Consider the following 26428-nt stretch of genomic DNA (forward strand, 5'->3'; position numbering starts at 1 on the left):
AAAAGGATTGAAAGCTAAGAGTGCTATTCAAAGTTATGAAAAGAACAATGAATAATAGTACAATTAAGTCCTAATCTAATGTCTGCATCCAACAACAGTGGTTCATTCACATTAGAATTGCACAGTAGTGCTACTGTTACACACATAAGATGTAACTTGTCAATCGTCACGGAGATGTAACTTGGTTTCTGATTCTGCTGGAACGCCTAACTGGAGTAACTATCTCTTAAACTACACGCAGTTAAGATGCATATCCACAAATACTGGAATTAACTTTCATTTGATCTCATACTTCTCAACCAAGCAACCAGAACCTAAGGAACTGTGAAGAAAAAAAGGAATTGAAAGCTAAGAGTGCTATTCAAAGTTATGAAAAGAACAATGAATAATAGTACAATTAAGTCCTAATCTAATGTCTGCATCCAACAACAGTGGTTCATTCACATTAGAATTGCACAGTAGTGCTACTGTTACACACATAAGATGTAACTTGTCAATCGTCACGGAGATGTAACTTGGTTTCTGATTCTGCTGGAACGCCTAACTGGAGTAACTATCTCTTCTTCTACTCCTCCACCCTTCAAAATATAACCAGAAAGTGTAAGAAACAAAGTCTGATTATAGACAAGTAACAAAGGATAGCTATGATGTATGTACTTACATGCTTGCTAGGTCTCTTCTCTAATGTGGTAAAACTGCCGTAGGAAGGTGAACCTGTAGAGTAATCTGATGAAGCAAGAGATTCTCTCCTGTAAGTTTTTCTAGTCTTCCTTTCTTGGATCTGATATTGATTTGATTCCTTGAGTCCTTTGTTGCTGTAAGAAGATGAGGTCCTCTCGTAGCTACTCATTTCTGATGGGTACAACTCGTTAGCTATATCTAGTTCTGTCTCCCAATTCTTGGAGGGTATCTTTTCAAGGATTGTATCCTTGGAGCTAACTGACACTGGACTGTATTCTGATTTCTTGCATGGCATGGGTTGTTCCATGGGCACTGACGCATTTGGTGTGGAAGGCTTTCCTCTCTTTGTGTAGATGAAAGCTGAAGCTGCTAATAGACACAAGACAAGTAGAGAAAACCCCATCATATTATTATTTGTGAGAAATTGGTCTTCTTCTTGTCCATTAATCGTAAAATCTACAGCTACAGAACTTTGAAAGTTGTTAGCCAAATCTTCGGTTTTGAGATTCTCAGACTTCTCTTCTTCATGGAAGAAGGTTTCAGCGATGTTGTTCAAGCCATCACCCTGCGGTTCAGTGTCCACATTGTTCAAGCCATCATGTTGAATTACACTAGCCTGCGGTGAGATCACACTTTGCTGGTTTTCAGTGTCCACATTGCTCTGAAGTTCAGCTTGCATCTCAACAGCAAATTCAACACCTTTGCTCTCCTCTGTCTCTAAATGATCTAGTTCAATCATCTCAACCTCAATTCCTTGCTGTACTTCATCAGGTCCTTCTGAAACTAGTTCCGTGGTTTCAAAAGCTTCGTTCTCTTGATCGTCTTGTTCACCATCATCTTCGTCTACTGCATCATCTGCTTCAATCTCTCGGTAATGCTTGTTATCAAATAGTTCAGTTCCAGCATCTCTCTCACTTACAGGCTCCATTACACTGGGATCAAACTTTAGGTGTCCCTCATTGTTCAAGCCATCATGTTGAATTACACTAGCCTGCGGTGAGATCACACTTTGCTGGTTTTCAGTGTCCACATTGCTCTGAAGTTCAGCTTGCATCTCAACAGCAAATTCAACACCTTTGCTCTCCTCTGTCTCTAAATGATCTAGTTCAATCATCTCAACCTCAATTCCTTGCTGTACTTCATCAGGTCCTTCTGAAACTAGTTCCGTGGTTTCAAAAGCTTCGTTCTCTTGATCGTCTTGTTCACCATCATCTTCGTCTACTGCATCATCTGCTTCAATCTCTCGGTAATGCTTGTTATCAAATAGTTCAGTTCCAGCATCTCTCTCACTTACAGGCTCCATTACACTGGGATCAAACTTTAGGTGTCCCTCAATCATACGATCTTCTATCAAATGACTCAAATTAGCATACTGGAAGGAACCCAGTTTGTGCACTTCTCTTGAACTGGAAACAATGTCGGAAATGTAAGACAAGAAGCTAGCTGACCAGTGCTGTAGATTTTGAGTGATACGATCAAGATTGGCTTTTGCAAACTCTCTAACTTCCGGCGGCACCTGAAAATTTGATAGGCTTATTTCTTCCATTCCATTAGTAAAGGCCGGAGACTTAACCACTAGAACTGAAAAGCAAGCAAAACACAGAAACAGAAGCAAAGTAATGAACTTTGATCCGGTTGAACAACGTGATTTTAACGTTCTGTTAGCCTTCAACCTCTGGTTTGGTTCAGATACATTACGCCCCTCTTCTCCTCCTTCATTCACCGTTTCCTCTGAAGAAATCTCCTCCAAATCTCTTTGCAAACCTTCTGTCGGTGTTTCTGCAGTAACATCAGTGTCTGAATGGCTTTCCGATGCAAAGAGTTCATCGAGCTGCTGGCTGTCTCTTTCCCGATAAAGCTCAATTCGAGGGTTTGGTCTATAGTGAAGAAACTGAGGCCTTGGAGAAAGGTAGTTGGTTTTAGGGTCATAAGGAAGCACCAATGGATCAGAATCAAGTGGTGCCAAAACAGGACAAGAAGGTGAGATTGAAGCTCTAGGACTAATCTTGAAGCTGGGATCCACATTAACTGAATCCTTTTCTTCTGCAACAGTCTTCGGAACCGAATCAGAATCGTTTTCGGACTCCTTGTGATCAAATTCTGCCTTGCTTTTCAAAGGTTCCTCGTGTTCATGAGTCAAACCCCATGGAGTTGATTCGGTACCAGCGAATGGCACCTTCTGGTTTAAGCTAATCTCTGGGGTTGACTCAGTATCTTCAATGATTATGCTTTTATCAGAAAACGAAACCTTCTTCTGGTTCGAACCAATCTCCTGTGTTGACTCAATATCTTCCGTGATAACGCTTCTAACATCAGAGAATGAGACCTTCTTCTGCTTCAGAGCAACCTCCGGCGTTGTTGCACCGTTATCTCCCATGATTAGGCTCTTTACATCAGAGAACGAAACAGAAGATCGAGCTGGCTCATTTCTCTCAACCAAGATTTGCTTTCTTGGTGATGCATTGATCTTTGAAGCAGCAGAGATTGTTGGTGACATGAAATTCTTCGCACCCTTCGAAAGAGCAGGCGATTTGACTCTTGTCGGTTTGAGATTCTGGTCTCTACTGTTTTCCTTGTCGGGATCACGCAAAGAAGCTACACTTTCCCGGCCAGTGGAATGCCTTCGAGGAAAACCTGGAAGTATAAGGACACAACTCTCACTGTTTGTTTCCTGGGAAAATTTACATTACAACTTATCTAACCATGATACTAAACATGCAGAACTAAAAAAACTATAAAAATACAAATTAAGAAGCCAAACTTTAATTCCTTTAAAACCCAGACTAGATTCAACAACAAAATAATGCCCACAATTTCCTTTTTAGTTTCAAACCTAAAATTCTTAGAGCAAAAAGAAAACAGAAAATTATATCTTTAAAAGGCAAGAAAAAAGAAATTAGAACCTGAAGGACTGTTAGCCGGAGTTTTTGGGTTAAATGCTTTGCGATTAGTGATGACAGATGGCTTAGTAAAAGGATTTCCACTGAAACTTCTTCTCATAGGATCGTGGGTTTCAGCTTTTTTCAAATTAGGGTTCATTTTACATGGAGAAGAAGAAAACTTGGGTGCTGATGCCATGATGGGTTTCGATTCAATTCAATGGGAATTTGTGTTTTTAGAAAGAAAAGAAAATAGAGAAGTCGATGAAGCAAGAATGTTAAAGATTGTGAAGGTCAATATGGTGCTCGAGTTTTGAATGAAAATTACGTAACGGCTAGTTTCCTTTTTTGAAGTTGGGATTGGGATTTTGACCGTTAGGATAAGGGGGAAAAAAACGGCTATATGGTCTTGACTTTTGCTTTGAATTAAAAAGTTAGAAATCCTGAAATATTTTTTTTGTTTTTTTTACTATCTTTGAATTTGTATTTATTTATTATATTTTCTATTTAAAATAAAAGTTTGCCTTATGTTAAAAAACTTATTTGTATATAAATTAAATAATAGGATTTATTTGGATAAAATTAAATATTACAAAAATATAAATTTGTTTTTCTAGAAAGTCTAAGGTTGTTTAATGCTTTTTTTGTAAAATTAATTTAGCTAATAAGAAAATAATTAAGAGTCATGTTTCTCTAGCTGCTTTTTTTTGCCTTCTACTTCCAAGCTTCATTGGTTGATCCAATAGATTCAAATGTCTCAACCATCAATAATTTTTTTTTTCATGTCTTAAAAACTTACATGACCAAATTTAGTTAACATTGACATTGTTACATGACCAAATTTAGTTAAATTTAGTTAATATTGACATCATTGCCAATATAAGAGTATATAAGCTCAAGTTCGTTGAAATACATTATTCTTTTATTTAAAAATGAAGGACGCATTATAAATAATTCTAAACATTGTATCAAAAAAAATTTATGAGAAGCTATCGACAAGCTTCTTAATCGTGAGATATTCTTTCAAAACTTCTCTTCACAAAGCTCAAATCTCCACTCCCAATTCTTCCTTTTGTCCTAATACATAGCAACAGTCATGGCCACAACTTTCAAGGTTTAATGCTAACCATGACCTCTATGGCCACACAGCTTGAGTTTGTAGATCTAGATCTCATAAACATTAAGAAGCAAATGCCAACTTTGCATCCAGACAAGATGCCCCAACATTATCATGGCTCCTTCATACTAGTGTACTGAAGAAATTTGTATGGAATGGACACAGATTCTACTAAATTAAATACATCAAAGTCATATTTTACACATGATAACACCTTTTATGCACCATCTATTAAGCAAAATCTTATTTTTGTTCCACAATTTTGTTAACAAAATTTAAAGTTCATTGAATGATGCATATGGCTACTGCTTGTTGGTTCTGTTCTTTCTGGTCAAAGAGAATTTTTTTTTTCATTCTCCCAAAACACAGTATTCCCCTATCAAAGATGCAATATCACCATTTCATACAGTTTCTACTCTCAAGCCAGCATCTGGACTCTAATTATCTTTCTCAAACAGAGAAAGAAATCAGGAAATAGCAAGTGAGGTGCATCATGCCATGTGTGTATCTTCTTGTTTTCTCGGTGTTTAAGCTGCCTCGAAAAGAAAAAAATGGGTTAAGGAAAAGGAAAATGGTTGATGTTAGAAAGTATCTAACTCGAGACATCCTTATATAAAATACATTCGAACCAAATCGTGGTTATTGTGCTTTACTATGTTTCAGAAGCATCAGTCCAAATGTATCAAATAATCTCGAAAAGTATTGACAGGGGAAAGGAACAAATGCATATACATACACATATATAGTCACAATCTCAGGCTCTCAGCATCATATAACAAGAAATTTCCATAAAATACTGCCGCAGGTTAAATTGCTAGCTTGCTTCACATAACTATAGTGGTGAGGTCCAATTTGCTTTCATGGTTCTGTTACAATCATAGACTGATCATTACTTCCATGCAACTAAATTTCCTCAAGAAACACAAAATGCCAAGGAATTTGGACTTGTACCTTATTGGACTTGGCTGGTAGTTTTGTTCTCTTTAAGATTTCTTTGGGGATGGTATCGGCGATGTTGGAGGCTTCAAGTCCTCATACCTGGTAATTTATATGAGAAGATTATGCAACAGAGTCCCACAGTTCCAGACTTTGTAAACTAGCAGGTCTAGTATACATGCAGAAAATATATAGGCGGGCGTGTGTGTTCATGCATCAAGAAATGCAAATCACAAAGAAGGATAGGTCTATATGTATGTGTGTGTGAAGATTTGATGACCACGATTGATATTGAAGTGGGTGTAATGCATATTTCTAGTATAAAAAATTACTTTAATGGCATTGTTATGAAGTCATTGGATTCATGAAATCATATTTAAACAGAAGAGAAACAAAGAATAAAACCAGGGAACTCACATTGCAAAAGGAGAAAGTGGTCTTGGTGTTGGTTTGGTATTATGCTGTTCATCACTTGGTTTATCTGCTATAGAAGATTGAGCTGTGCTATTTCCTGATAATGTAGCACCTTCAGACCCACTATCCACTGGTGCAGAAGTTGGTGCTCTAGGAGATGGCGTTGAAGGAGGCTTAAGATCGGCATACCTGAAAATGTCAGAGGGCTACAATGAATGGAATGGAAAGAATAAAATGGCTGCACAAAAAAATCAAACCGAAACTGAATTGGGAAGGTTGCTCAACAAGTGTATATCTATGCATGCATGATGCCCTTGCACCAAGAAACTCAAATCACAAAGAATACCACTTATATTTATATGAGAAGGTTCTACGATTAGGATTGATTTTTGAAGTGTAAGCATATTTCTACAATAGAAAAATACTTTATTGGCATTGTAATGAAGTAAAGAATTCATAAAATCATATTTCAACAAAAGAGAAAGAAAGAAGAAAACCAGGGAACTCACATAGCAAAAGGAGAAAGTGGTCTTGGTGTTGGTTTGGTATCAGGCTGTTCATCACCTGGTTTCTCAGCTATTGGAGATTGAGCTGTGCTGTTTCCTGACAATGTATCACCTTTGGACCCACTGTCTGCTGGTGCATTTGTTGGTGCTCTAGGAGATGGTGATGTAGGGGGCTTAAGATCGGCATATCTGAAACAGTTGGAGGGCTATAATGAATGGTACGGAGAAACTAAATGGCCAAACAAGAAATCAAACCAAGATTAAAACTGGAAGGTTGTTCAACAAGGTAAAAAGTGAATATAAAGTCACCATAATATTAAAGATAAGTGAATAAAAGATCAAAATATATACATGTTATTATTATATTGAAGCAAATCAAAGAAACAGACTAAAGTGTTTAACTGCTTAATTCTTATCATATAATTTGATAAGGCACTAGACAAAAAACCTACTACACGATAAAAATGTTTGGTTGTGATAGTTATACTTTGTGGCATGGCAGAAAATAGAGGAAATGGGATCAATATAAATGAGGAGAAAAACTGTAATGTTTTTATTTTAAAGAAGAATAAGGAGAATCAGCCAAAGAAGGACAACCCCAAAATACAGTAGCAAACTTACGCATAATAGGGAGAACGACTAGTTGACTGCTTGGATGAATCCTTCTCAGTGATGTCAGTAGCCACAGCTGCTGGCACACTGTTTCCTTCAGTGGAAGTTGAGACATTTTCTGCTGGTGCAGAGACACTGGAACTTACTTCTTTGGGCCTACCTGGTGTTGGACTAGGAGAACTAGGTGGCTTCAAGTCGTCATAGCTATCAAAATCAATCAGCTCTTGCCTTTAACATACTTGATATGAAGGCATAACTCAGCTACTATTGAATAGATTGGCTTACACAGTGTAGGGAGAGAGTGGCTCTGTTTCCAGAACTTTCGCCTGTGCAGGCTCCTTCTCAGTAGGGGTAGTTGGTTTCTCGGTTACAGTGCTCCTAGCAGGTGCTGGGTCAGGCTTAGTGGGAGTATCATATTCCTGTTTACATCAGGGCAGAAAGTTAATTGGACACTAAGGTTGTTTGTGTAGCTGAATGATCAATTGATATTTATCGGTACACTGACTTCTTCCTTACAAGTCACAACCATTGCATGTTACGGATCATTTCCTAAACCATGACAGCATTTAATAATGACCCTGGGATCCACCCTGCCTGTTGAGCCACCACACTAACATGGCTAGCCCTCATTTGAACGATTGATCACCTGCTCTTCATATAGATGAGAGACTAAACGAGAAAAGATCATTTCTACTTCAGGAGCATCACACTTTCTTTATCAAACAATTTAAGAAATTTCTCATAGGAGAGATGCAGTATAGTCATGTCTTAGACGATGGAAAGGCTCAAAATCTCAAAGAATGTTTTATGTACGCTTCATGAGCTCAAGCTCTGCCACTCAGTTTCTCAATTGTGTTTCACGTTCACAGAAAAGAGCCAAGTGTCTTCTGCACTCTAAGAAAGAAAATGAATGACGGTACCTTAGGAGAGGAAATGTCAGCACGCTGAGATGGTATCTTTGCAAGAAGTTCCTCCATAGGTCTCAATGGAGCAGTTGTTTCAGCAACAACTTCTACCACCTTACAGTATGAAAGGCTTCGGTTTTTGGCCATGCAGGCCATGAGTTCAGCCACCTTCAGTTCATTGATATTGTGAGAAACACTAAAAAAGTTGCAAACTGAAATTCAACGTTAAAAGTTAGTATATACACCTGAAGATTTGATACCAGGCCACCAAATAAAGTGTCTTCAGTGGATAGGGTGATATTATGAGTTTCCTTGAAAGCATCAGTGGGGCGCTCCATTCCTCCTGGTCTGACTATCTGAACAGGAACTTCAAGATGAGTAACCAAATCCAGATAAGATTCCTCTCTACAGCTTGTGATCTACTAAAATTGCAGGTATTTCTAAATGCACTTACAGTGTAAGGAAGACCACTTGCAATGAGTGCTTCTTCTGCCTTTCTCTTCCAGATGAGGACCCCCCAAAACAAACTTAGATGCGAAAAAGATAAAATGAAAAATGAAAACACTTAATCTTTGTTCCAATCTATTGCAAAATAAAGAATATATATGGGGTCAAAATTTTATGCAAGAAAACCTTAAAAGAAGGGACTCACTTAAGAATAGCTGCAGGAAATCCGACTTTATTTGTTCCCAAAGATGAAACCAAAATAAAGTGGTTAACCTTCACCGCAGTGGCTGCTCATCAGGCAAAAAAAGTTCAAGTTCAGCATACAGAGTGTAAAGAGGACAATATTGTCCAAATACAGAGGAAATTAACTCATCAAATAAGAAGTCTAGGACCCAAAATTTCATTTCTCTCATTTAATCTTTAAGCATCACCTTTATTAATTTAGCAAGTTTTAAGTATTCCTTGAGATTTATAAAATATAAAATAAATAATGCACAGATGCCCTTGAATTATTACAGCAAGTTGTCCACCTCTCTCTTTTCAGGAAAAGAAGAAGAAAAAACATGTAATTGCTGCAATTGCCACGGGGCAGATGCGAACTAACAGATATGCCAGTGGTTCTCCATTTTGTTTACCTGCATCAATAAGATTCTTTGTGGCTTGGTAGTCAATTCGATATGGTCCTGTAATATCAAAAATTTCCTTCTCACTGGCACCAATGCAGCATATAACTACTGATGCATTGCCTATGGCTGGTGCAATTGTATCTTGTTTCTCCAAGTCACATTCCACAATTTCAAGCTTTTCTACAGCTGGTCTAAAGAACAAAGATTGCCTGTTACTAGCTCTAACATCATTATTGCGATATTATAAGTTTGGGTATACTTTCCATCAGGTGAGATTCTCACAAGGTGGATGATACAGATGGAATGATTGGAAAGGCAAGTGGAATGGAGAGTAAGTATAATATTATCCTTTCATATATTTTGAATCATAGTTTTATCCAATGTTGAGAATGATAAAGTATAAGAAGAAACCAATTCCCTAGGCTCTCTTGTCCTTACGTGTAGTTCCTTCAGGATCAAGCTTCAACCGCTTGACACTCTGCATTAAAATTTCTCTTCAAATACAAGCATAACTTGGACATAGAAACAATAAAAGATTAATACATTAGCAAGTTCAATAGATACCTGCACAAGAGTTTCCGCTTTCTGAGCACTCCTAACTCCAGCTCTAACTCGAAAACCAAGTTTCAAAAGCTCCCTGAAGAATCATGAGCTTAGCACATTCTAGAAACTGCACATCCAGTTGTTAAATTTCAAGTGAAGCTGCCAGTGAGTTTTAACCTGACTGTTCGAGAGCCTACCCTGCCAGTTGCACCAGCAACAAAAGCAAGATCCTCATCTTTTGAATCTGCTTTGTTTGAGATTGTTCCAGCCGTCTCTGAGCTGATTTTCGTTGTTTCTAGCAATAAAAATGTATGATAATGATCATATGGCAGTAAATACATGCCGGGTGGGATAAACAAACTGCTGAAGCAATAATGCAAAATAAACCACATTTCTGCAACTATATCTGAGTTACCAACCACTAAACAATCATATGGAACAAGTCTATATACAAGGACAGCTTCAGTTCTACAATACATAAATGGTTTAACCGGGACAATTCTACTGAAAAGCCTATTTCATTTGGCTACAAGAAAAGGGAAAAAAATATTAGAGAACTTTAATTCTTTGAAATGCATCTTATTAAATCTTGAAATAAGCGAAGGACGGATGGCATTAAGTCAATCTCAAATACTCTTATAGTCTACTCTAGATATTAATTTGACACTGAAATACCAACTTGGACATTAATTGGGTAAATGTACCATGTAGGCTCCTATACTAAGAATCAGATTGCATTTTGCCCCTGTACTCAAAAAAAGGGCAAATTAGTCCCTATATGCTAGATCAAAAAGCAAATTGATCCTTTTTGTTAAAGATTTCATCCATTTGTCCTATTAAAAACTGGGTGGCCGACAGAATAACCAAATAGTGATATGTAGCATGTCACGTGTTCCTCGTGCTGGCGTACAGTAACTAATTTTTACAGTAGAAATGGATAGAATTTTTAATAGAAGGACCAATTTGCCCATTTTGTGAGTAGAGGGGCAAAATGCAATCTGACTACTACTACAATAGCTTCCATGTTACTTTTACCACACTAGTTGTCAACAGCAAGATCAGTCATCAGTAGCCCTGATTACCAGAAAGAGGAAACGAATTGGACTCAAATCCGGCATTTCAGGATAAAAAGACAGCACAAGCTATAGACACAATTGTTTACATATGCCACTGTAGATGTTTTCTAGTCTGCATTGTTACAAGAGTAAATCCTTGATAACTTAATTGCAATTTTTTTTCAATGACACAAGGACTTTAGTCATTGCCAATTAGGGTAACTTTAAATTCCTATGATTCAAACAGCTACATGTTCATCCCTATAACTAAGGCTTTTGCATGACAAAGTGAAATTGGTCATATCTTACCAAAAATTTCACAAGCATAAAATGTCAAAAAAAGACTGCATGTTAACAGCTGAATCAAATTCAAAGGACAAACCATTTGATATAAACGCTAAAGAAAATAGCCAACAAAAATGGGAAATTTTCAAACTTTAATTACCTGAAGCTTGAGCTCTGAAATCAAAGAATTTGAGCTTTCTACCATGTGGGTATTTTTTACAAGTGGGAAGCTTGAGAATTCGACCATATCCAAGGGGTTTCTCAATGAACCCACTTCTGGACAGAGATGAAGGTACTGTTGTAATGGCTGGTGACTGTAGGGAGCAACTCTCCATTATTGAAGCCAAAAATAAAAATAAAAATAAAAATAAAAATAAAAATAAAAATAAAGATAGAAGAAAATCAGGATCAAGTTATTTTCTTTATTGGCAATTGAGGCACCTGCTGCCACACCATGTTGATAGGATGGGTCCCTAAGGATTGTGAGCTGGCTGCTTCTCCTACTGCCACCATTGCCAAACAATATACATACTTGATTTCTTTTATCTTTTCTTTTTATGGTTCCAAAAATTTAATGCTTTTTCTTTATTACAAAAGAATTGTGCCCATGAAAAATTGAATTAACTTTTTCTTTTTAATTAAGTTTAATTATACATATATGTGTAGGAAAATACAATAAGTCCAGTGGATATCAAACTACACGAAATGATCCAGGCTATAAAGTACACAAAATTTATTATGTTTGAAATTATTGGGGTTAATTTCACCAAACACCTCCAAATTTTGTTCATATTTTAAATTCATTTTTAATTTTAAATTTTGTAATTGAGTTCTCAAAATATTAATATCATATCAATTCTGTTCTTTCACTATCCTAATTGTGAATTTATTGTAAAAAATAAATTATTAATACCTATGCAATATTTACCGTGTTAAAAAATAATATTATTAAAATAAAAAAATTTATACATGTTTACAATTTAGTCACATACTATAAATATATTCTATTTCATATTTAAACTAAGGGGAGGGAGCAAGCAAGGCCCTAGCCTTCATAATATAAAAAATTGTGCTTTTAGCCCCTAATTTATAAAATTTTAAGTAAATAAATTGTGAAATTATAGTTTGTCCTCTTCCAAAATGATAAACTTCTGATTTTGTCCTTTTAAAACTATGAACATATATATCAATACAATGGTGAAATTGTATTTTAACTCTCACAAAAATATATTATTGAATTATATCAAGGTAGCTACACTAAATCGTTGGACATAATCACGGAGGGATTCATTTGCTCCCTGACGAATGGTCATCAAATAAGCTGGGGATTGCTAGAGCATCTTGTTGGCCAAGAAGCGACTCATGAATTGTCCTACTAGCTATTCAAAAGAGTGGATGGACCCCGTCGGCAATGGTAGGTACCACTATTGAGCTGTTTGCAAGAGGGTCATGGAGAAAGCCCTGCATTTGACCCCATTGGATGCTCTTAGTATGTTCATATGATTGGTATACTGGGCTAGATGGTCTTTCGAGTCCCCTGAACCATTGTATACAGACTACGGAAATTTGAAAGAAGCCGAGATATGGTTATCAAGGACTTTAGAAACTAACGACTCATTAGAGTAATTCTAGATAAATTTGTCTGTTTTCACTCCTTTTACTTCTTACATTAATTTCACCGTGAAAGCTCTGAGTTGCTCTTCTATAAAGACGTTGTTATTACCCTAAGAATGTTGGGAGGCTATTGGAAGGTCCGCATTGTTCCTGCAAAGGTCACCTGGTTTATTGTGCTCGCGGCTTTTGCAAAGGGCAGATTGTGCTTCATCTTATTGGCAAGCTCGATTCTCTTGCTTGGGATCCTCCCAAGCGACTTTCAACTCAGTAATTAGTTGCTCATTCTGAGTGTTCCTTTGATCAAGGACACACAGTTATTCCTGCTGTTCTTTAAATAAGTGTTCTTGTTGAGAGAACTGCTCTTCCAAATGTCATAGTTTCTCTTGAGTTCGAGTCATGAGGTTAGGGGCCAGAAGCTTGTTGATGAGAACCTTGGTTTAATGGGGTAGGAGTTACAGTTGAGAGAGCTGTGTGGCTGTGAGGCAAGTTATTGCTTGCTGCAAACAATGGCTACTTGATCCAAAGGCCTAGGAGGAGGCACACCAAGTGGTGGCTAATGTTTTGTGGCTGCTAAGGGAACAATTTCAGTTGGTGCAATAGAGGTGATAGAGTTAGGGCCTAAGGGATTGCTCAGGGCCTTTACTAGCTATTCCAAAGTGAGGAGGAGGGCATGTGGCGGGGATGGAAGAAATAACCTGAGTAGAGTTTAAGTCGAAGAAGCTCCTGAACTAGGTGAGATAGGTGTGCTGGGTGGAGTAGAGGAGTTGATTTGGTTAGCTAGGTCATTGGTCTGATTGGTTGGGTCGATGGTAATGCCACTTTGAGATTGCGAAGCCATGTTCTCCAAGCTCACCGCATCAATTGTTGATACAGAGATACAACAAGGAAGATGTATGGATGAGAGAATGATGGTTGTTGAGAAGGCCGATTCACCCAGTCAAGGAAGAGAGTCGAAGGTTACAAAAAGTGGTGAAGAGGAGAGTGTGACGACTAGGTGCTAAAAGTAAATTGGTAGGGTATAGGCTTGGTATTATTGAGGAATCGATCCCTTCTTCATTACTCCAGGAGGTATTAACTTGTTGAATTTGTCATCTAGACATCATCTCATAGCACATGGATGGATGCCTTCCATGGGACGAGGATGTTTGTGATAAGATAGATTTTTTCATTCATTTTGACTTGATGGTATAGAGCGGTTGAACCCACGTGGTGTTTGGTAACTAATGACACCACGTTTTTAACGGAAGCTTGAAGGTTAGGATACCCGATGGCTTGCACTTGTCTGGATGGTTGTGCTGGAAGGTAGGACTTATGGATGACTTCCCCCGGTTCCCTGTTGGCTGGCTTGCTGCTCAAGTGTCCTCCTGGCTTGCCACGTGTTCTTATATGGATAGGGGTATAACACACTAGTGTAAGTGGATCTTTCTCCAAATTTTTTAAAAACAAAGTTATACACATGTTTACAATTTAGTTACATATTATAAATATATTCAAGGTCTAATCTCAAGAGCGAAGAGAGGGGTAGTGGGAGCCTTAGACCCTTTAAAATAGAGAATTGTGCTTTTAACTCTTAAAATGTTAAAATTATATTTTAGCATCTCAAAAAATGATATTAAATACTTAATCTAATGACTAGGCTCATAGAATAACTTGATTAATACGATATTGATATTTTAAATATTCAATCAAAATGTTTTGAAATTTAAGAACCAAATTAAATTTTAAACAATAATTGAAGGATATATGTGGAATTAAATTTTTTAAATTACTTTTGGTAGTTATTGTTCCACCTTGATTAGGCATCGAGAGAACCAAAACGATCAATACTAATACATAAAAGCATATTGACCTTTTAACTTTACAAAATAAGTTATTTTAGTTATTCATTTAATTTTTTATTTTTTTAGTGCTTAAACTTTTGTTTTTCGTCAAATCACCTTAAAATATATAAAAAATAAGCGCTTATTAATTTTACTAACATGGCATACACGTGTGTGTTATGTTAGTAATTAATTAATTTTTTAATATTTAAAAAATTCAAAAAATTATTTTAATAAAAGAGTAAATTAATGGCTAATTTTTTTTTTTTTTTAAAGCTGAAGTTCAAAATAATTGATTATGCCTAGATAAAACGACAAAAATATTGTCCGAGGAGCGAAAAAACCAAAAGAGCTGCATCATCATTCACAGTTTCACACTTGTCCAAGGATAAAATGCGCGCTCTACTAACAACCTCACAGATTTCTGTCCACTCCCTTCGCTAACGTGCGCCCATCTCCTCCTACCCCCTCTCTCTCTCTTCAATGGCGACTACTCTGCAACTATGTCGTTTCTGCATCCGCACCGGTTCTGATAACTTTGGTGGAAGATCCGGTGCTATTCCTTCCCAGCGGAAGCCGATCTCCGTCCGATGCTCCGGCGATTCAGATTTGTCCTCTTCCGTTGCCGTGGATCCCGATAACTTCGATGCAAAGTCTTTCCGGCGTAACTTGACGAGGAGCAAGAATTATAATCGGAAAGGTTTTGGACACAAAGAGGAAACGCTCGAGCTCATGAATAGAGAGTACACTAGTAAGTTTTGCTCCGTACAAAACGAAACAATTTATATAATTTGAATTTTATTTAAATTTTGTTCTTTTTCCCCAAAAATCTCAGGTGATATTATAAAGAAATTGAAGGAAAATGGAAACGAGTATACATGGGGAAGTGTAACTGTAAAATTAGCAGAAGCTTACGGATTTTGCTGGGGAGTTGAAAGAGCTGTTCAAATTGCTTATGAAGCAAGAAAACAGTTTCCAGATGAAAGAATTTGGATTACCAATGAAATTATCCATAACCCAACTGTTAATAAGGTCTGTTCTTTTCTCTATTACTCGTAACTTTTACGCGGTTTATATGATATAATGATAAAAAGTTACCAAAGAATTAGTGGGTTGTTAGTTTCTTTGCATCAAGTTTTTTTTTTTTTAATATATATATATATATATATATATGCAGCGATTAGAGGAGATGGAAGTTAAAAATATTCCTATTGAGGAAGGGAAGAAACGGTTTGATGTAGTGGATAAGAAGGATGTTGTGGTTTTGCCCGCTTTTGGAGCTGCAGTTGATGAGATGTTGGTTTTGAATGACAAAAATGTGCAAATTGTTGATACAACTTGTCCTTGGGTAACTAAGGTATCGTCTGCCATAATTTTTTTCTGTCATAACAATTAATTTCTTGTAATCTATGTTATCCGGTCCGGACACTTCATTTTCTGTAAAGTATATGTGTCTTACACGGATTCAGACATGCAAATATATTGAAATATTTAGCAAATTTGAGTATATACAGCATGTGATATTCACACTACTCAGGGTAAAATAGTTTGCAATTCTTCAATTTTTCTTGTTTGCACCTTTCGGCATTCAGAAATTTCTTTTGAAACTGAAATTTTTTCTATGTAGGTATGGAACGTAGTAGAGAAGCACAAGAAAGGAGACTTTACTTCAATCATACATGGTAAATATGCTCATGAGGAGACAATTGCAACTGCATCTTTTGCTGGAACTTATATCATTGTGAAGAATATGACTGAGGTATGTCCTAAAGTGACTAAGCATTCTGTTTTCTTATTTTGGCTTGTCCTTTTGTATTTTATTAAGTTAAACTTGTTTGTTTTCGTGCTCTCTGATTTTTGAAGGCAATGTATGTTTGTGATTACATTCTTGGAGGTGAACTTAATGGATCTAGCTCCACCAAAGAGGCTTTTATGGAGGTATAATCTTTGTTGCTTATTTTATTCATATGCAAAATGTACCGAGCATTCTGCAAATATGTAGATGATGGTTGCCTTTTCCATTTGCAGAAATTTAAGAATGCTACTTCAGAGGGATTTGATCCAGATCGTGACCTAGTAAAAGTTGGCATTGCAAATCAAACTACAATGCTGAAGGGAGAGACAGAGGAAATTGGTTAGTAGCACTTTTACACTTATTTTTATATATATATCACTTCTTCCAAGGAATTGCTACTTGAGACACAGATTACATTTTGGTTAACAGGAAGATTAGTTGAGAGGACCATGATGCAAAAATATGGAGTGCAAAATGTCACAGATCACTTCTTAAGCTTTAACACAATTTGTGATGCGACACAAGTAAGTTGAATGTTTGTGACAGTTCGGTTTTTTCCATAAATTTGTGATACGTTTTCTTCTGGAAGGCTTTACAGCACAGGCTGGTTCTTCTTGTGTTCTTCCCCTCAACTGATTGCATACCAATTTTTGTGTTAATACTGAATTAAAGCTCATTTGTTGTCTTTTTCAGGAGCGACAAGATGCAATGTATAAGTTGGTTGATGAAGACCTGGATCTTATGTTAGTTGTCGGTGGGTGGAATTCAAGCAACACCTCACACCTTCAAGAAATTTCAGAGGACCGTGGGATTCCCTCATATTGGATAGACAGTGAGAAGAGAATAGGTCCAGGAAACAGAATAGCTCACAAATTGAAAGTAAGTTTAAGTGCAAAGGAATCTAGTTCTTGATCAACTTCTAATTTTGTCAGCCTAGAAAAACGTATTCTCATTGCTACTTTTTATTTTAAATTATGTGAATGCTGTATTATACCAGCATGGGGAGCTGGTTGAGACAGAAAACTGGCTACCAGAGGGTCCGATCACCATTGGTGTTACATCTGGTGCTTCCACACCAGATAAGGTAATTCTCTTTCATGTGGAATTTCATATTTCTACAATTTGGTTTACTTTTAGCTTGTTTGTTTGGACTCTTTTTTGTCTTTCATGTAGTCTATTCTAAATCCTTGGTTGACATAGGATAGAAAAGGGAAGAGGATGGAAAATGGAGGTTGAAAAAATTGAGGAAAAAATTATTTTCATTAGTGCTAGGTAGGAAGAGGAAAAAGTTTAAAGGGGAAAATAATAGGAAAAATGATCATTTTTCACTCTTATTTACAAAAATAGATCATTTCATATTGAAAAGATGGGGGAAGAGAAAATAAGGGTGGTTAAGTAAAATGTTGCATGCTTTCAAGATTGTTATTAATTATTTAGATTCATTTGTAAAATGATATAATCTTCGTTATTTTTGCTTTTGCTTTTTAACTTTACCAAACAATTTATGTTTAAAAAAATCCTCCCACACCTTCTCTACCACACAGTAATAATAATTATCACCTGGTAAAAAGCCCTAGGGATCATTAGCAGTATTAACTTCACAGTTTGCAACTTTTTGGTTGTAGCTAATGCAGGGTTTGTCATACTATACTAGTTCTATTAACTTTATATTATATGGTTCTGTTAATAACACTACTTTGTTTATATTATCCAAATTAATATATATTTGTCTATTTGGATTAATCAGGTTGTCGAAGATGCCCTAATCAAGGTGTTTGACATAAAACGCGAAGAAGCCTTGCAAGTAGCATAAGTATAGGTTCACACAGGTGCATCAGCCAACAATGGGGGGCTCACAGGAGGATCCGACAGTGTAATCGCATATACCTACCCTTGAATTATAGTGTTGTATGTAACTATGTAGCATGAAATGTTTGATATATAGGGATCAATGTGAGCTCACAGTCTCGTACCCTCCCAGGGAGAACAGTAGTGTATCAAATCAGTATTTTATGTTAAAAGACATGCATGGAGCTAATAATTCTCCTATTTACTCTCATCTTTCCAGCACTATCTGTTACATGAATATTTCAGCTACATCTCAAAGAAAATATCAGTAGTTTTCATTATATTTGGCATATTATTGTAAACATCAAATAGGAACCATAAAGAATAATATTAACTATACAAAAATGTCAAGAAGGAGCCATAAAGAATGGTATTGCTATGAAAAAAAATAGTATTGGTAGTTTGAAGCATTAACTCATGACTTTCAATATACTATTTAGTGGGATGTGGAATTAGGGTTGGATTCTTTGTAACTATACATTTCATAAACAAATTTTGCTCCTTTGCTGCCAAGTTGTGGATTTGGTATTGTCCATGACTAGGGTTCTTAACATCTCAGTTGAATGCGTTGTTGCCTTCTTTGGTTTGACTGTAATTGAGATTGAACAATATCTTGAGTGTACCAGAAACTACAAAACTGTGGCTAGCTTGAATGCTCGTATTTTTGCCTTTCCGGCACCTTGAAAACTAGCCACCAATGTTATCTGGTTTCTTGGAAATGGATGACTCGACTATTTCAGGAACCTGATCAAGCAAGCGATTCATCTCATCTGGAAATTCAGCCTTGGCTCGGTTAGTCTTCCCTCCAACGATTACTGTTGTCCCATCTTGCAACGCCCATATCTATTATGCCAAAAAAATAAAAATAAAAAGAGCATACATAAACACATGATGATTCCAATCTAACATAAGAGTGCAATCACCGGTCAAAGTAATTATTTCATTTTATCATTATCAGATTTTCTTCTCAAACAACATCAGTCATCTCTGTAATTTTGTCTTAAAAGATTTGCAGATGAGCTCATACTAGACAAATGTTTTTCACCTGTGCATGAGATAAATAACTGATGCAAGTTGTGAGCATTAGAGCACCAAATCCAGCATAGACTGCTGGGACCCCCGGATCGGTCTGAACAAAACAAGGTTTTATGTTAACAAAGACATGAAATTTTTATTTAAGAGAAATCCCAGAATGCATAATACATGAAATCTTGTCACCTTCAAGTCAAGACCACTACTTCCGATTGCATCAACGATGACGATTTTCGTTCCATCAATCTCTATAGGAAGTTTAGAGTTAGGTCGTCGCACCCCAGCAAATTTCCCTTGTTTATCATATAGGACAATAGACTGCAGATCCCGAGCAAGCATCGATCTGAAGTTCCAGTTGATCAAGGGAACATGTTTAGATAACAATATAAGCATCTCAAAAAGCTATAAAACAAAGCTGCAAAAGATATATACATACATCCCTTTGACATTAGAAGAATCAGTGTCCCCTACTGGTAGAAACGTCCCGAAAAGCTTCTTGTCTCCATTGATCGTTAGAGGTGCCATTGCCAAATTGAATGGCCCTTCACCATCCTTAAGTATCTGCAGTGCCGAAAAACTCCAATCTGTCTGGTATATAGTAATCCCACCATATCTTAAAGGGTCATTTACACTCAGTGTTTTCCTCATTACTTCCTTCCCGTTCATATCGAACAATGATAGATCGGTGTGAAATTGTGAAACCTGAAACAGAAGGTCAAATAGGTTAAAAGAGAAGATCCCTGAATAAAGTTTGTATTGTGTCTTAAAAACATCGAGGCAGGGGCTGCTTTGGGGGCTTTGAAGGTTGTTGAGTCCAATGGTTGATTCGGTTTTTATGGTTGTATATTTCAATTGCTATGAAGAGCTTATGTACTTATCTCTACCAAACGATTCTGATTCCGTGTTTATGCGTCTTCAAACAGCAAGAAATAAACATTTACCTCTCCGCTATCGTAGTAGTCCATATAGAATTTGTTAACATGAACTTCAGTATTGAAAGCTTCGGTAGGGGTGGAAAGAAAGCCGGTTGGACCCAGTACATCTCCCATAACAAAATTGAGTCCCTGCGGAACAGTGACCGACCCTCGGAAGCTCCCTGTTGCACTAAGTGTTCCACCTGCCATTATCAGCAGCATTGCTAAATGTACTCCGATTGGTGCAAACCGACCAGCCAGTCCCTTAAAAGCATATAATGATGGCCCTTTCAAGAAAACCTGTATTAATCAAACCATGTACATAGAGGCAACACATCAAACATGATGACCATGCTTATAAGAGTTCAAATATGATTCAATGTTAGTATTTGCAGTAACTTAAAATGGCAAAGAAGAGGAAAATACAACCTCATATTCAGCTCCCATGAGAATAACACCCAAATCACTAACCGATGCTTGAGGAAGGGTATCTGAGAATTCTTGCTTTCGGATGCTATCAGCTGACTGCAAAAAGCTCCATCTGCACACAATGGTGATTTTCAGTAAGTACAAAAATGTCTCTAAAACGTTCCCCCCAAAAAAAAAAAAAAGAAAAGACAAGAAATTGCTATAAAACATCAAACCTTCTTGCGACCTTAACAAGTGGGATTTGTGTAGTGTAAGTGCAAGCCATAAGTGATGTACCAAGAAGAATCAAAGTTCCAAGGAAGACGGGGGATGAAAACATATGATCAAATCCAAGGGTAAGAACCCATCTCCAAGTGAAGAACCCAAAAATTGGATTTTCTTCAGGGTACTTTTGGAAATAGTATTCAGGGGATTCCCCTTGATCAATTGCAGTACCTAATTGAAAATTCCAAGCATCAAGTTCACATTTTTACAAAACAAAAGAAACTAAAAATCAAACTTTTTCCCATTTTGGAAACCTTATTTACTTACCAAGAGCCATAAGGCCAGCAACAGTGAACATTTCACCAATAGCCAAAGGCAAGTTAGACAAGATAGCCAAAACTCTTTTGGGAAATTTCTTAATAACCCCCCAAGCTTTTCCTCCACCCTTTGGCTTTGCTTTAATTTCCTCATTACTCAGTTCTGGAGCTGAATCCGTTAATACAATCTTCTTAGATATGTTCTTCCCATCGTTTTTACGACCTTGAGAGGTTTTCACTTTGCAAGTAATGGTGATTGAGAGAGGTCTCCTGTTGAAGGAACTATGGGGTTGAGGATTAAAATTAGAATGAAGAAAAGAGAGTTTAAAGAGATGGGTTTTTGGTATAAAGAGATTTGGGGTTTTTGATGGGTTTAACAGAGTTTCCATTGATGGATTTCGTGAACTACACACAGTCTCTTGTTTTTGGATAGGAAGTGTTAGTTAAAAGATAATTGTTTTCTTTTTTGGGGGTCGTGTAATAATAACGACCGTTTGCTGTTGGCTTATCCTAAGCATGGTATTTTTTATATATGGTGAAATAGTCCTTCTATTATAGGGTCTTAATCAAATTAGTCCCTTTGAGCAATTTAATTGTTAAAAATACTTTTCCAGTCCCTTTCAATTTTGATATTGAGCAAATTGGTTCTTCTCAAAAAAAATTGGTGCAATTTAATCTCTGCTAATTTTGAAAGTGAACAAACTAAGGATAATGAATCACAAAGTTAATCTTGTCAATTATACATAATTTTGATTGGTATAATAATAAATTTAGCTCTCGATGTTTATATTTGCGTAAATGTTGACAATGTGTAAATGTTGCAAGCTAAATGTATTAAATTAGGATCAAATTGACAAAATGTGTAAATGTTGTAGGCTAGATTTGTTATTACTAATAAAAAATGTACTATTGACGAAAAAACATTAACGTTGTGATTAATTGTCTTTCGTTGCTCATTTTTGAAACCGATAATATTAAATTACTCTGATTTTTTTAGAGAGACTAATTTACTTGATATCAATTTTGAGAGGGATCGTAGAGGTATTTTTACCAATTTAATTTATGTAAAGTCAAATTTGAACATAGTTAACATATATTGTTTTAAAAATGACATGAATTTTTTTTCCATTTATAATTTAATTTTAAATAAAATGTTTTATTTACAGAATTATAAAAAGCTTTCAAAATATAATATTAGTTAAAAATAATAAATATCTTTGTTGAAATTTAATCTTATTTAATTTTAAAAAATAATATAAGAAATAAATTAATTTATTTAACAATAAAGAGACTAATTTAATCTAATCTTTATAATAAAGGTACTATACATTCACCTTTTCTCTTTCCATTTTTTATTAAATTTCTAAAATTCTCAATATTTTAAAATTTGAATAATATTTATAAAAATATATATATGCAAATACAATGTAAACACAAGTACATTGTAACTATAATATAGTAAAGATAATTTAAAATAAAACTCACACATAATCAATTACTCTCATAATAAAATTTAATTTTTTTGAATAATTTCACTATAAATTCTAATCATATTTATTCTTTTAACATAATATCTATAATTACATATAATTTATTTTAATCTATAAATAAGAGAATAATTCATCTTAACGTATTCTAAAACATTAAATATTCAGATTCCAAAATTTTAACTTCTACCATAAACTCAAAAATTTATCAATAATAAAAAGAAACACAATTCAATAAATAATTGATTAAAGAATTGTGGGACATATAAATTGAAAGTTGGAACCCTTATGAAGTTAGGTTGAAGTTAGATTTTTAAGGTAAGGGACAAGACAGTAGTAGATTGTTACCAGCTTTTATGCTTGATTTGATAGGAACTCATGTAAATTAAATTTTTAATTATTTGTTCTTTTTACATTAATTTTTATATCATAATCATAATTAAAATGTTTTGTCATTTTCTTTATATTATCAAATCTTATCCAAAGCTTATAAATTGTCATCTGTGTTTACTCCTATACCCATAATGGTTAACTTATTCTTTGATGTATATATTTTCTTTTCAATTTCATCTTTATTTTTAAAAAGCCAAAAAGAATCAAAGTATTTTTAATTAAAATGTTGATTAAAACATTAATTATTAACGATTTTAACATGTAATTTATGTGGTAGTATGAGAATTATTATATGAAACTGTGATTCTACATCATACATATTCTCTTTTCAATAAGAAAATGACAAATCAAATTTTTTCTTCTTGATTTCTAGCAATTTCTAGTTTGATTTGAATTTTTTTCAAAAGGAAAAAGCTGAAATCAAGAAGAAAAATCTAATTTGTCATTCTCTTATTAAAAAGGGATAGGGGTGACATGGAATCACAGTTTCATATAATCCATTCTTATGATAGTCTATGTATATTTTATGCTAAACTAATAATATTTTTTTATGTCACATTAACAAATGATTTAAAAAATTATAAAAAAATTTAAAAAGTTAAATCACTTTTTGGGGTTTGAACTTAGCAACACTCCCACACAGAGGCCTCAACATTTTTTGTCTAAGTTAATCACTAAACTTCACAATTTTTTCCACGTTGGTGTCTAAATTTTTATCCAAGTTAGTCTTTGATATTTTCTTAAAAACCCCAAAATTTAGGTCCTAATACGGGAATGATTGTCAAATTCATGGCCCAATATGGGAACCATTGTGAAGCTTAGGGACTAACTTAGACAACAAAATTTCAAGCTCTAATATGAGAACAATTGCCTAGCTCGGACCCTAATATAGGAACAATATTTAAGTTTAGAGGCTAACTTGAATAAAAAGAATTCAAATCTCAATGTGAGGGTTATTGCTAAGTTTAGGCCTCAATTGTGATTTAACCCCAAAAATTATATAAAGTTCATAATTAAAAAAAAAACATGAAATACACATATTATCATGGGTTACCTCACCAATATCTTAAAAATTTAATCTTTTAATCAATATTTTTATTTAAAATAATAATTTAATTATTTTTTAAAAATTAAACCTCAAACTGAACTAAAAAATAAAGAATAAATATTAAATTAACAAAAAATCTAAAAACTAAAATTATTATTTTCATATAACAAAACCTAGGAGAGCTGAGTTTAACAATAATGATGAAAGGCTGAAAAGTGAAAAATTACACAATTGAAACAATATTCAATAATTACATATACGGGAAAAAAAACATTTCCAAACTGGAAAATAACCTGACAAACAAACATGTAATATCGAAAACATAAATACTGCAAATCAATCAAACATGGATCATTTTTCTTTTTTTGTTGTTGTTAGCAATAAATTTTCCGTTGTTGGGATGTTTTATAATTCTTTGAAGAACAACAGTCCTTGCTCTTCTAACATCTCTGCTACAAATATCAGCTTGTTGTCCTAAATCTTCCACGTTCTTCATAAACATCCCCAGTTTCTCTTTAATTTCATCGATCCCAATTTTCACAGCTTCTTCTTCAACTGCAAAATCTGCAGTTTTCAACATGGATTCAATCTCAATCTCCAATCTATCAATGAGGATTCTTATGTTATCCAAATCTTTAATGGCAACGTATGTTCCTGCTTGCATCGAACTAATCACTTCCTTTTGTCCTTTCAATGCGTTTTCGTAGTTTTTCCATAAAGAATCAATCCATTTCCCCATCGAACCTAATGGGATTGATGCTGCAGCTGCGAGAGCCGCTGCCACCGGTGGTGCAGCCATGGCTGCCGCCACGACGGAACATATCAAAACAGTGGCGAACGTAGCGACAAATATCATACTAGACACCTTCCGCCATGCATGTATGTACCTTAGCTTCTTATCGAGCTTGTTCTTACGAAGTTGTAATTTTTCAAGCATTGCCATTTGTTGTTTATAAACAGATTGAAATATTTGAAAGAATTCTTCGGTGAATGGATCTCCGGCCGCCTTGAAGTTCTTCAACTCTTCTAATGTTCTCGCGTATTTAATTTCACTGCCACTATCACGGCCGCCAGTTTCTGTTTCCTCATCAAACTGTTGTAATGCGACGAGGATCAGTAACTGACTGTCGCGCGCACGTTTCAAACACTTCTCTAATGCCGAGCAAAAATCGAGTGTTTTCAAGCTGTTGTCGAAGTATTCTTCGACTAGCTCGAACAGTTCTTGGTTCTTCCATATGTCTTTCTTAAATTCCAAGATAACTTTAACGATATCTTGGTTCATTTCTAAAAGACAGTCGGTTACCTCTTTTAATGAATCGAATGAAAGTGCTCGGACTTCGACTCCTACTGCAAGTGTGTTGATCACTTGATTTGTTCGAGCTTGGACGTTAGTGTCGAAGGTCTGCAACTCCATGTCGAGCTTACAAGCTGCTTCGTAGGAACTCAGTTCGGTCGTGGAATGTAAATTACTGCTAACATTCATAGCCGCCGATAATGATGTTGTTTCAGATGCCTTCTTGCTGGTATGATTTCCCATGATTACTGATTTAAATTATGAGCTGAATACCAGAAAAATAAATGGGATTTATATATGTATAAAAACAAAAAAACAAATTGGAACAAGAACAAGATCTCTACTTTACCAAACTAAACCGCCCCACTAAAGAAAAATCAGATTTTGAACAGTGTTTTTAATATTTTATATAGAAAAGAACCCAAAAAAAGAGAAAATCTAGAAAACCCAGAGAGGAAAACAAAGAAGAAGACTTTGAATCTTATGATGAGAAGATAAATATGAAGAGTTGATAGGGTTTTGTCTTGGAGAGAAAGAAAGCAATTAGTGATGAAGATAAATAGGTGAAATGAATGATTGACGAAGAATCTTAAAGAGACTTAAACCGTTAAGAAGCAAGAGATTGTGAGAAAAACTAAAAATAAAAAAAATTAGAGCTTTAGGGCTGGGGAATGGGAATTGTTTTTGTTTAAAATATAAAGAGATTTTTCATTAGAGAATAGCTTGCACGCATGAGAAAATTGAAATTTTGGGACATGGAAAGGGAAACGCGGGAAGCAAGGTGTTTTTCTCTTTCTATCTCGTAATTAAACTAGTTTTCTCTGTTTACAGTTTTCACGCGCTAAAGGTACGGCCCAACAAAAAGAGGAGAACTTTGCTATGGTTAAAGTTTGAACTGTTTTACAAAATATGAGGATAAAATTTAAATTTTGAGTTATTTTAATCAAATTTTAAGTTCATGTTGAGTTAAATTTTATAATTTAAATAATTTAAATAATAGATTAGTATAAATATCTTTTAATTTCTGTCAATTTTAAAAATAATTAAATTGATCTCTTTCAATAAAATCACAAAAAAAATTAAAAATAATTTTTAAAAATCCAAATATTTATTAAAATTTAAAATATTTATAAAAATTTTAAAATATATAAAATATTCTAAAAGAATAATTTTAGGACCTAAATGAATTAATGATTCAAATTTATGATACTTATCTTATTTTTATTA

At 35.0% G+C, this 26428-nt stretch overlaps 5 protein-coding genes across 9 annotated transcripts; 1 reads left to right on the forward strand and 4 right to left on the reverse strand.

Annotated features, from left to right (window-relative positions):
- Positions 1–261: 261 nt before the first annotated feature.
- LOC108475926 (uncharacterized) lies at positions 262–3898 on the reverse strand. The gene is made up of 3 exons (XM_017777929.2): positions 3585–3898; positions 662–3315; positions 262–578 (listed from the first exon to the last, which is right to left on the reverse strand). Exons 1-3 carry the CDS (start codon positions 3757–3759, stop codon positions 501–503), a joined length of 2907 nt encoding a protein of 968 aa, XP_017633418.1. The 5' UTR covers positions 3760–3898; the 3' UTR covers positions 262–500.
- Positions 3899–4460: 562 nt separating this feature from the next.
- LOC108476399 (protein TIC 62, chloroplastic) lies at positions 4461–11589 on the reverse strand. Of its 5 annotated transcripts, XR_008279871.1 has the most exons (17): positions 11448–11588; positions 11167–11320; positions 9844–9961; positions 9688–9760; positions 9562–9601; positions 9133–9309; positions 8703–8784; positions 8505–8577; positions 8296–8406; positions 8066–8218; positions 7431–7564; positions 7155–7349; positions 6537–6722; positions 6031–6216; positions 5629–5715; positions 5414–5543; positions 4461–5209 (listed from the first exon to the last, which is right to left on the reverse strand). XR_008279871.1 is itself a non-coding variant. In XM_053025411.1 (16 exons), exons 1-15 carry the CDS (start codon positions 11517–11519, stop codon positions 5661–5663), a joined length of 1809 nt encoding a protein of 602 aa, XP_052881371.1. In that variant the 5' UTR covers positions 11520–11589; the 3' UTR covers positions 4461–5209; positions 5629–5660. The 5 variants fall into 5 exon arrangements, 3 of the variants coding, with proteins under 3 accessions (XP_052881371.1, XP_052881370.1, XP_017634101.1); XR_001870104.2 differs by lacking the exon at positions 11448–11588 and having other exon boundaries at positions 11167–11437; XM_053025411.1 differs by lacking the exon at positions 5414–5543 and having other exon boundaries at positions 11448–11589.
- A 3167-nt stretch (positions 11590–14756) lies between these two features.
- Positions 14757–18276, forward strand: LOC108476030 (4-hydroxy-3-methylbut-2-enyl diphosphate reductase, chloroplastic-like). Its single transcript, XM_017778083.2, has 10 exons — positions 14757–15191; positions 15276–15472; positions 15618–15797; positions 16068–16199; positions 16304–16378; positions 16469–16574; positions 16665–16759; positions 16929–17114; positions 17233–17319; positions 17983–18276. Exons 1-10 carry the CDS (start codon positions 14924–14926, stop codon positions 18046–18048), a joined length of 1392 nt encoding a protein of 463 aa, XP_017633572.1. The 5' UTR covers positions 14757–14923; the 3' UTR covers positions 18049–18276.
- Positions 18029–21464, reverse strand: LOC108476029 (cytochrome c biogenesis protein CCS1, chloroplastic). The gene is made up of 8 exons (XM_017778082.2): positions 20990–21464; positions 20674–20893; positions 20459–20570; positions 20057–20329; positions 19552–19817; positions 19302–19458; positions 19129–19212; positions 18029–18926 (listed from the first exon to the last, which is right to left on the reverse strand). Exons 1-8 carry the CDS (start codon positions 21366–21368, stop codon positions 18771–18773), a joined length of 1647 nt encoding a protein of 548 aa, XP_017633571.1. The 5' UTR covers positions 21369–21464; the 3' UTR covers positions 18029–18770.
- A 2581-nt stretch (positions 21465–24045) lies between these two features.
- Positions 24046–25960, reverse strand: LOC108475776 (UPF0496 protein At4g34320-like). Its single transcript, XM_017777762.2, has one exon. It carries the CDS (start codon positions 25442–25444, stop codon positions 24248–24250), a length of 1197 nt encoding a protein of 398 aa, XP_017633251.1. The 5' UTR covers positions 25445–25960; the 3' UTR covers positions 24046–24247.
- Between the last annotated feature and the right edge of the window lie 468 nt (positions 25961–26428).

This window comes from Gossypium arboreum, chromosome 3 (assembly GCF_025698485.1).
Source record: "Gossypium arboreum isolate Shixiya-1 chromosome 3, ASM2569848v2, whole genome shotgun sequence".
Classification (NCBI taxonomy): Eukaryota; Viridiplantae; Streptophyta; class Magnoliopsida; order Malvales; family Malvaceae; genus Gossypium; species Gossypium arboreum.

Excerpts from the sequence above, each read along its gene's own strand:
- LOC108475926 (XM_017777929.2), bottom strand. The coding sequence starts at position 3,759 with ATGGCATCAGCACCCAAGTTTTCTTCTTCTCCATGTAAAATGAACCCT. Across the intron at positions 3,316-3,584 it reads TCCGGCTAACAGTCCTTCAG|GTTTTCCTCGAAGGCATTCC; the intron begins GTTCTAATTTCT and ends TTATACTTCCAG. Across the intron at positions 579-661 it reads AGAAGAGACCTAGCAAGCAT|GGTGGAGGAGTAGAAGAAGA; the intron begins GTAAGTACATAC and ends TATATTTTGAAG.
- LOC108476399 (XM_053025411.1), bottom strand. The coding sequence starts at position 11,519 with ATGGTGGCAGTAGGAGAAGCAGCCAGCTCACAATCCTTAGGGACCCAT. Across the intron at positions 11,321-11,447 it reads TCAACATGGTGTGGCAGCAG|TCACCAGCCATTACAACAGT; the intron begins GTGCCTCAATTG and ends TGCTCCCTACAG. Across the intron at positions 8,219-8,295 it reads GCCTGGTATCAAATCTTCAG|GTGGCTGAACTCATGGCCTG; the intron begins GTGTATATACTA and ends AATGAACTGAAG.
- LOC108476030 (XM_017778083.2), top strand. The coding sequence starts at position 14,924 with ATGGCGACTACTCTGCAACTATGTCGTTTCTGCATCCGCACCGGTTCT. Across the intron at positions 15,473-15,617 it reads ATAACCCAACTGTTAATAAG|CGATTAGAGGAGATGGAAGT; the intron begins GTCTGTTCTTTT and ends ATATATATGCAG. Across the intron at positions 16,379-16,468 it reads CCAAAGAGGCTTTTATGGAG|AAATTTAAGAATGCTACTTC; the intron begins GTATAATCTTTG and ends TTCCATTTGCAG.
- LOC108476029 (XM_017778082.2), bottom strand. The coding sequence starts at position 21,368 with ATGGAAACTCTGTTAAACCCATCAAAAACCCCAAATCTCTTTATACCA. Across the intron at positions 20,571-20,673 it reads CTTGTTAAGGTCGCAAGAAG|ATGGAGCTTTTTGCAGTCAG; the intron begins GTTTGATGTTTT and ends CATTGTGTGCAG. Across the intron at positions 19,213-19,301 it reads GTAGTGGTCTTGACTTGAAG|ACCGATCCGGGGGTCCCAGC; the intron begins GTGACAAGATTT and ends TGTTTTGTTCAG.
- LOC108475776 (XM_017777762.2), bottom strand. The coding sequence starts at position 25,444 with ATGGGAAATCATACCAGCAAGAAGGCATCTGAAACAACATCATTATCG.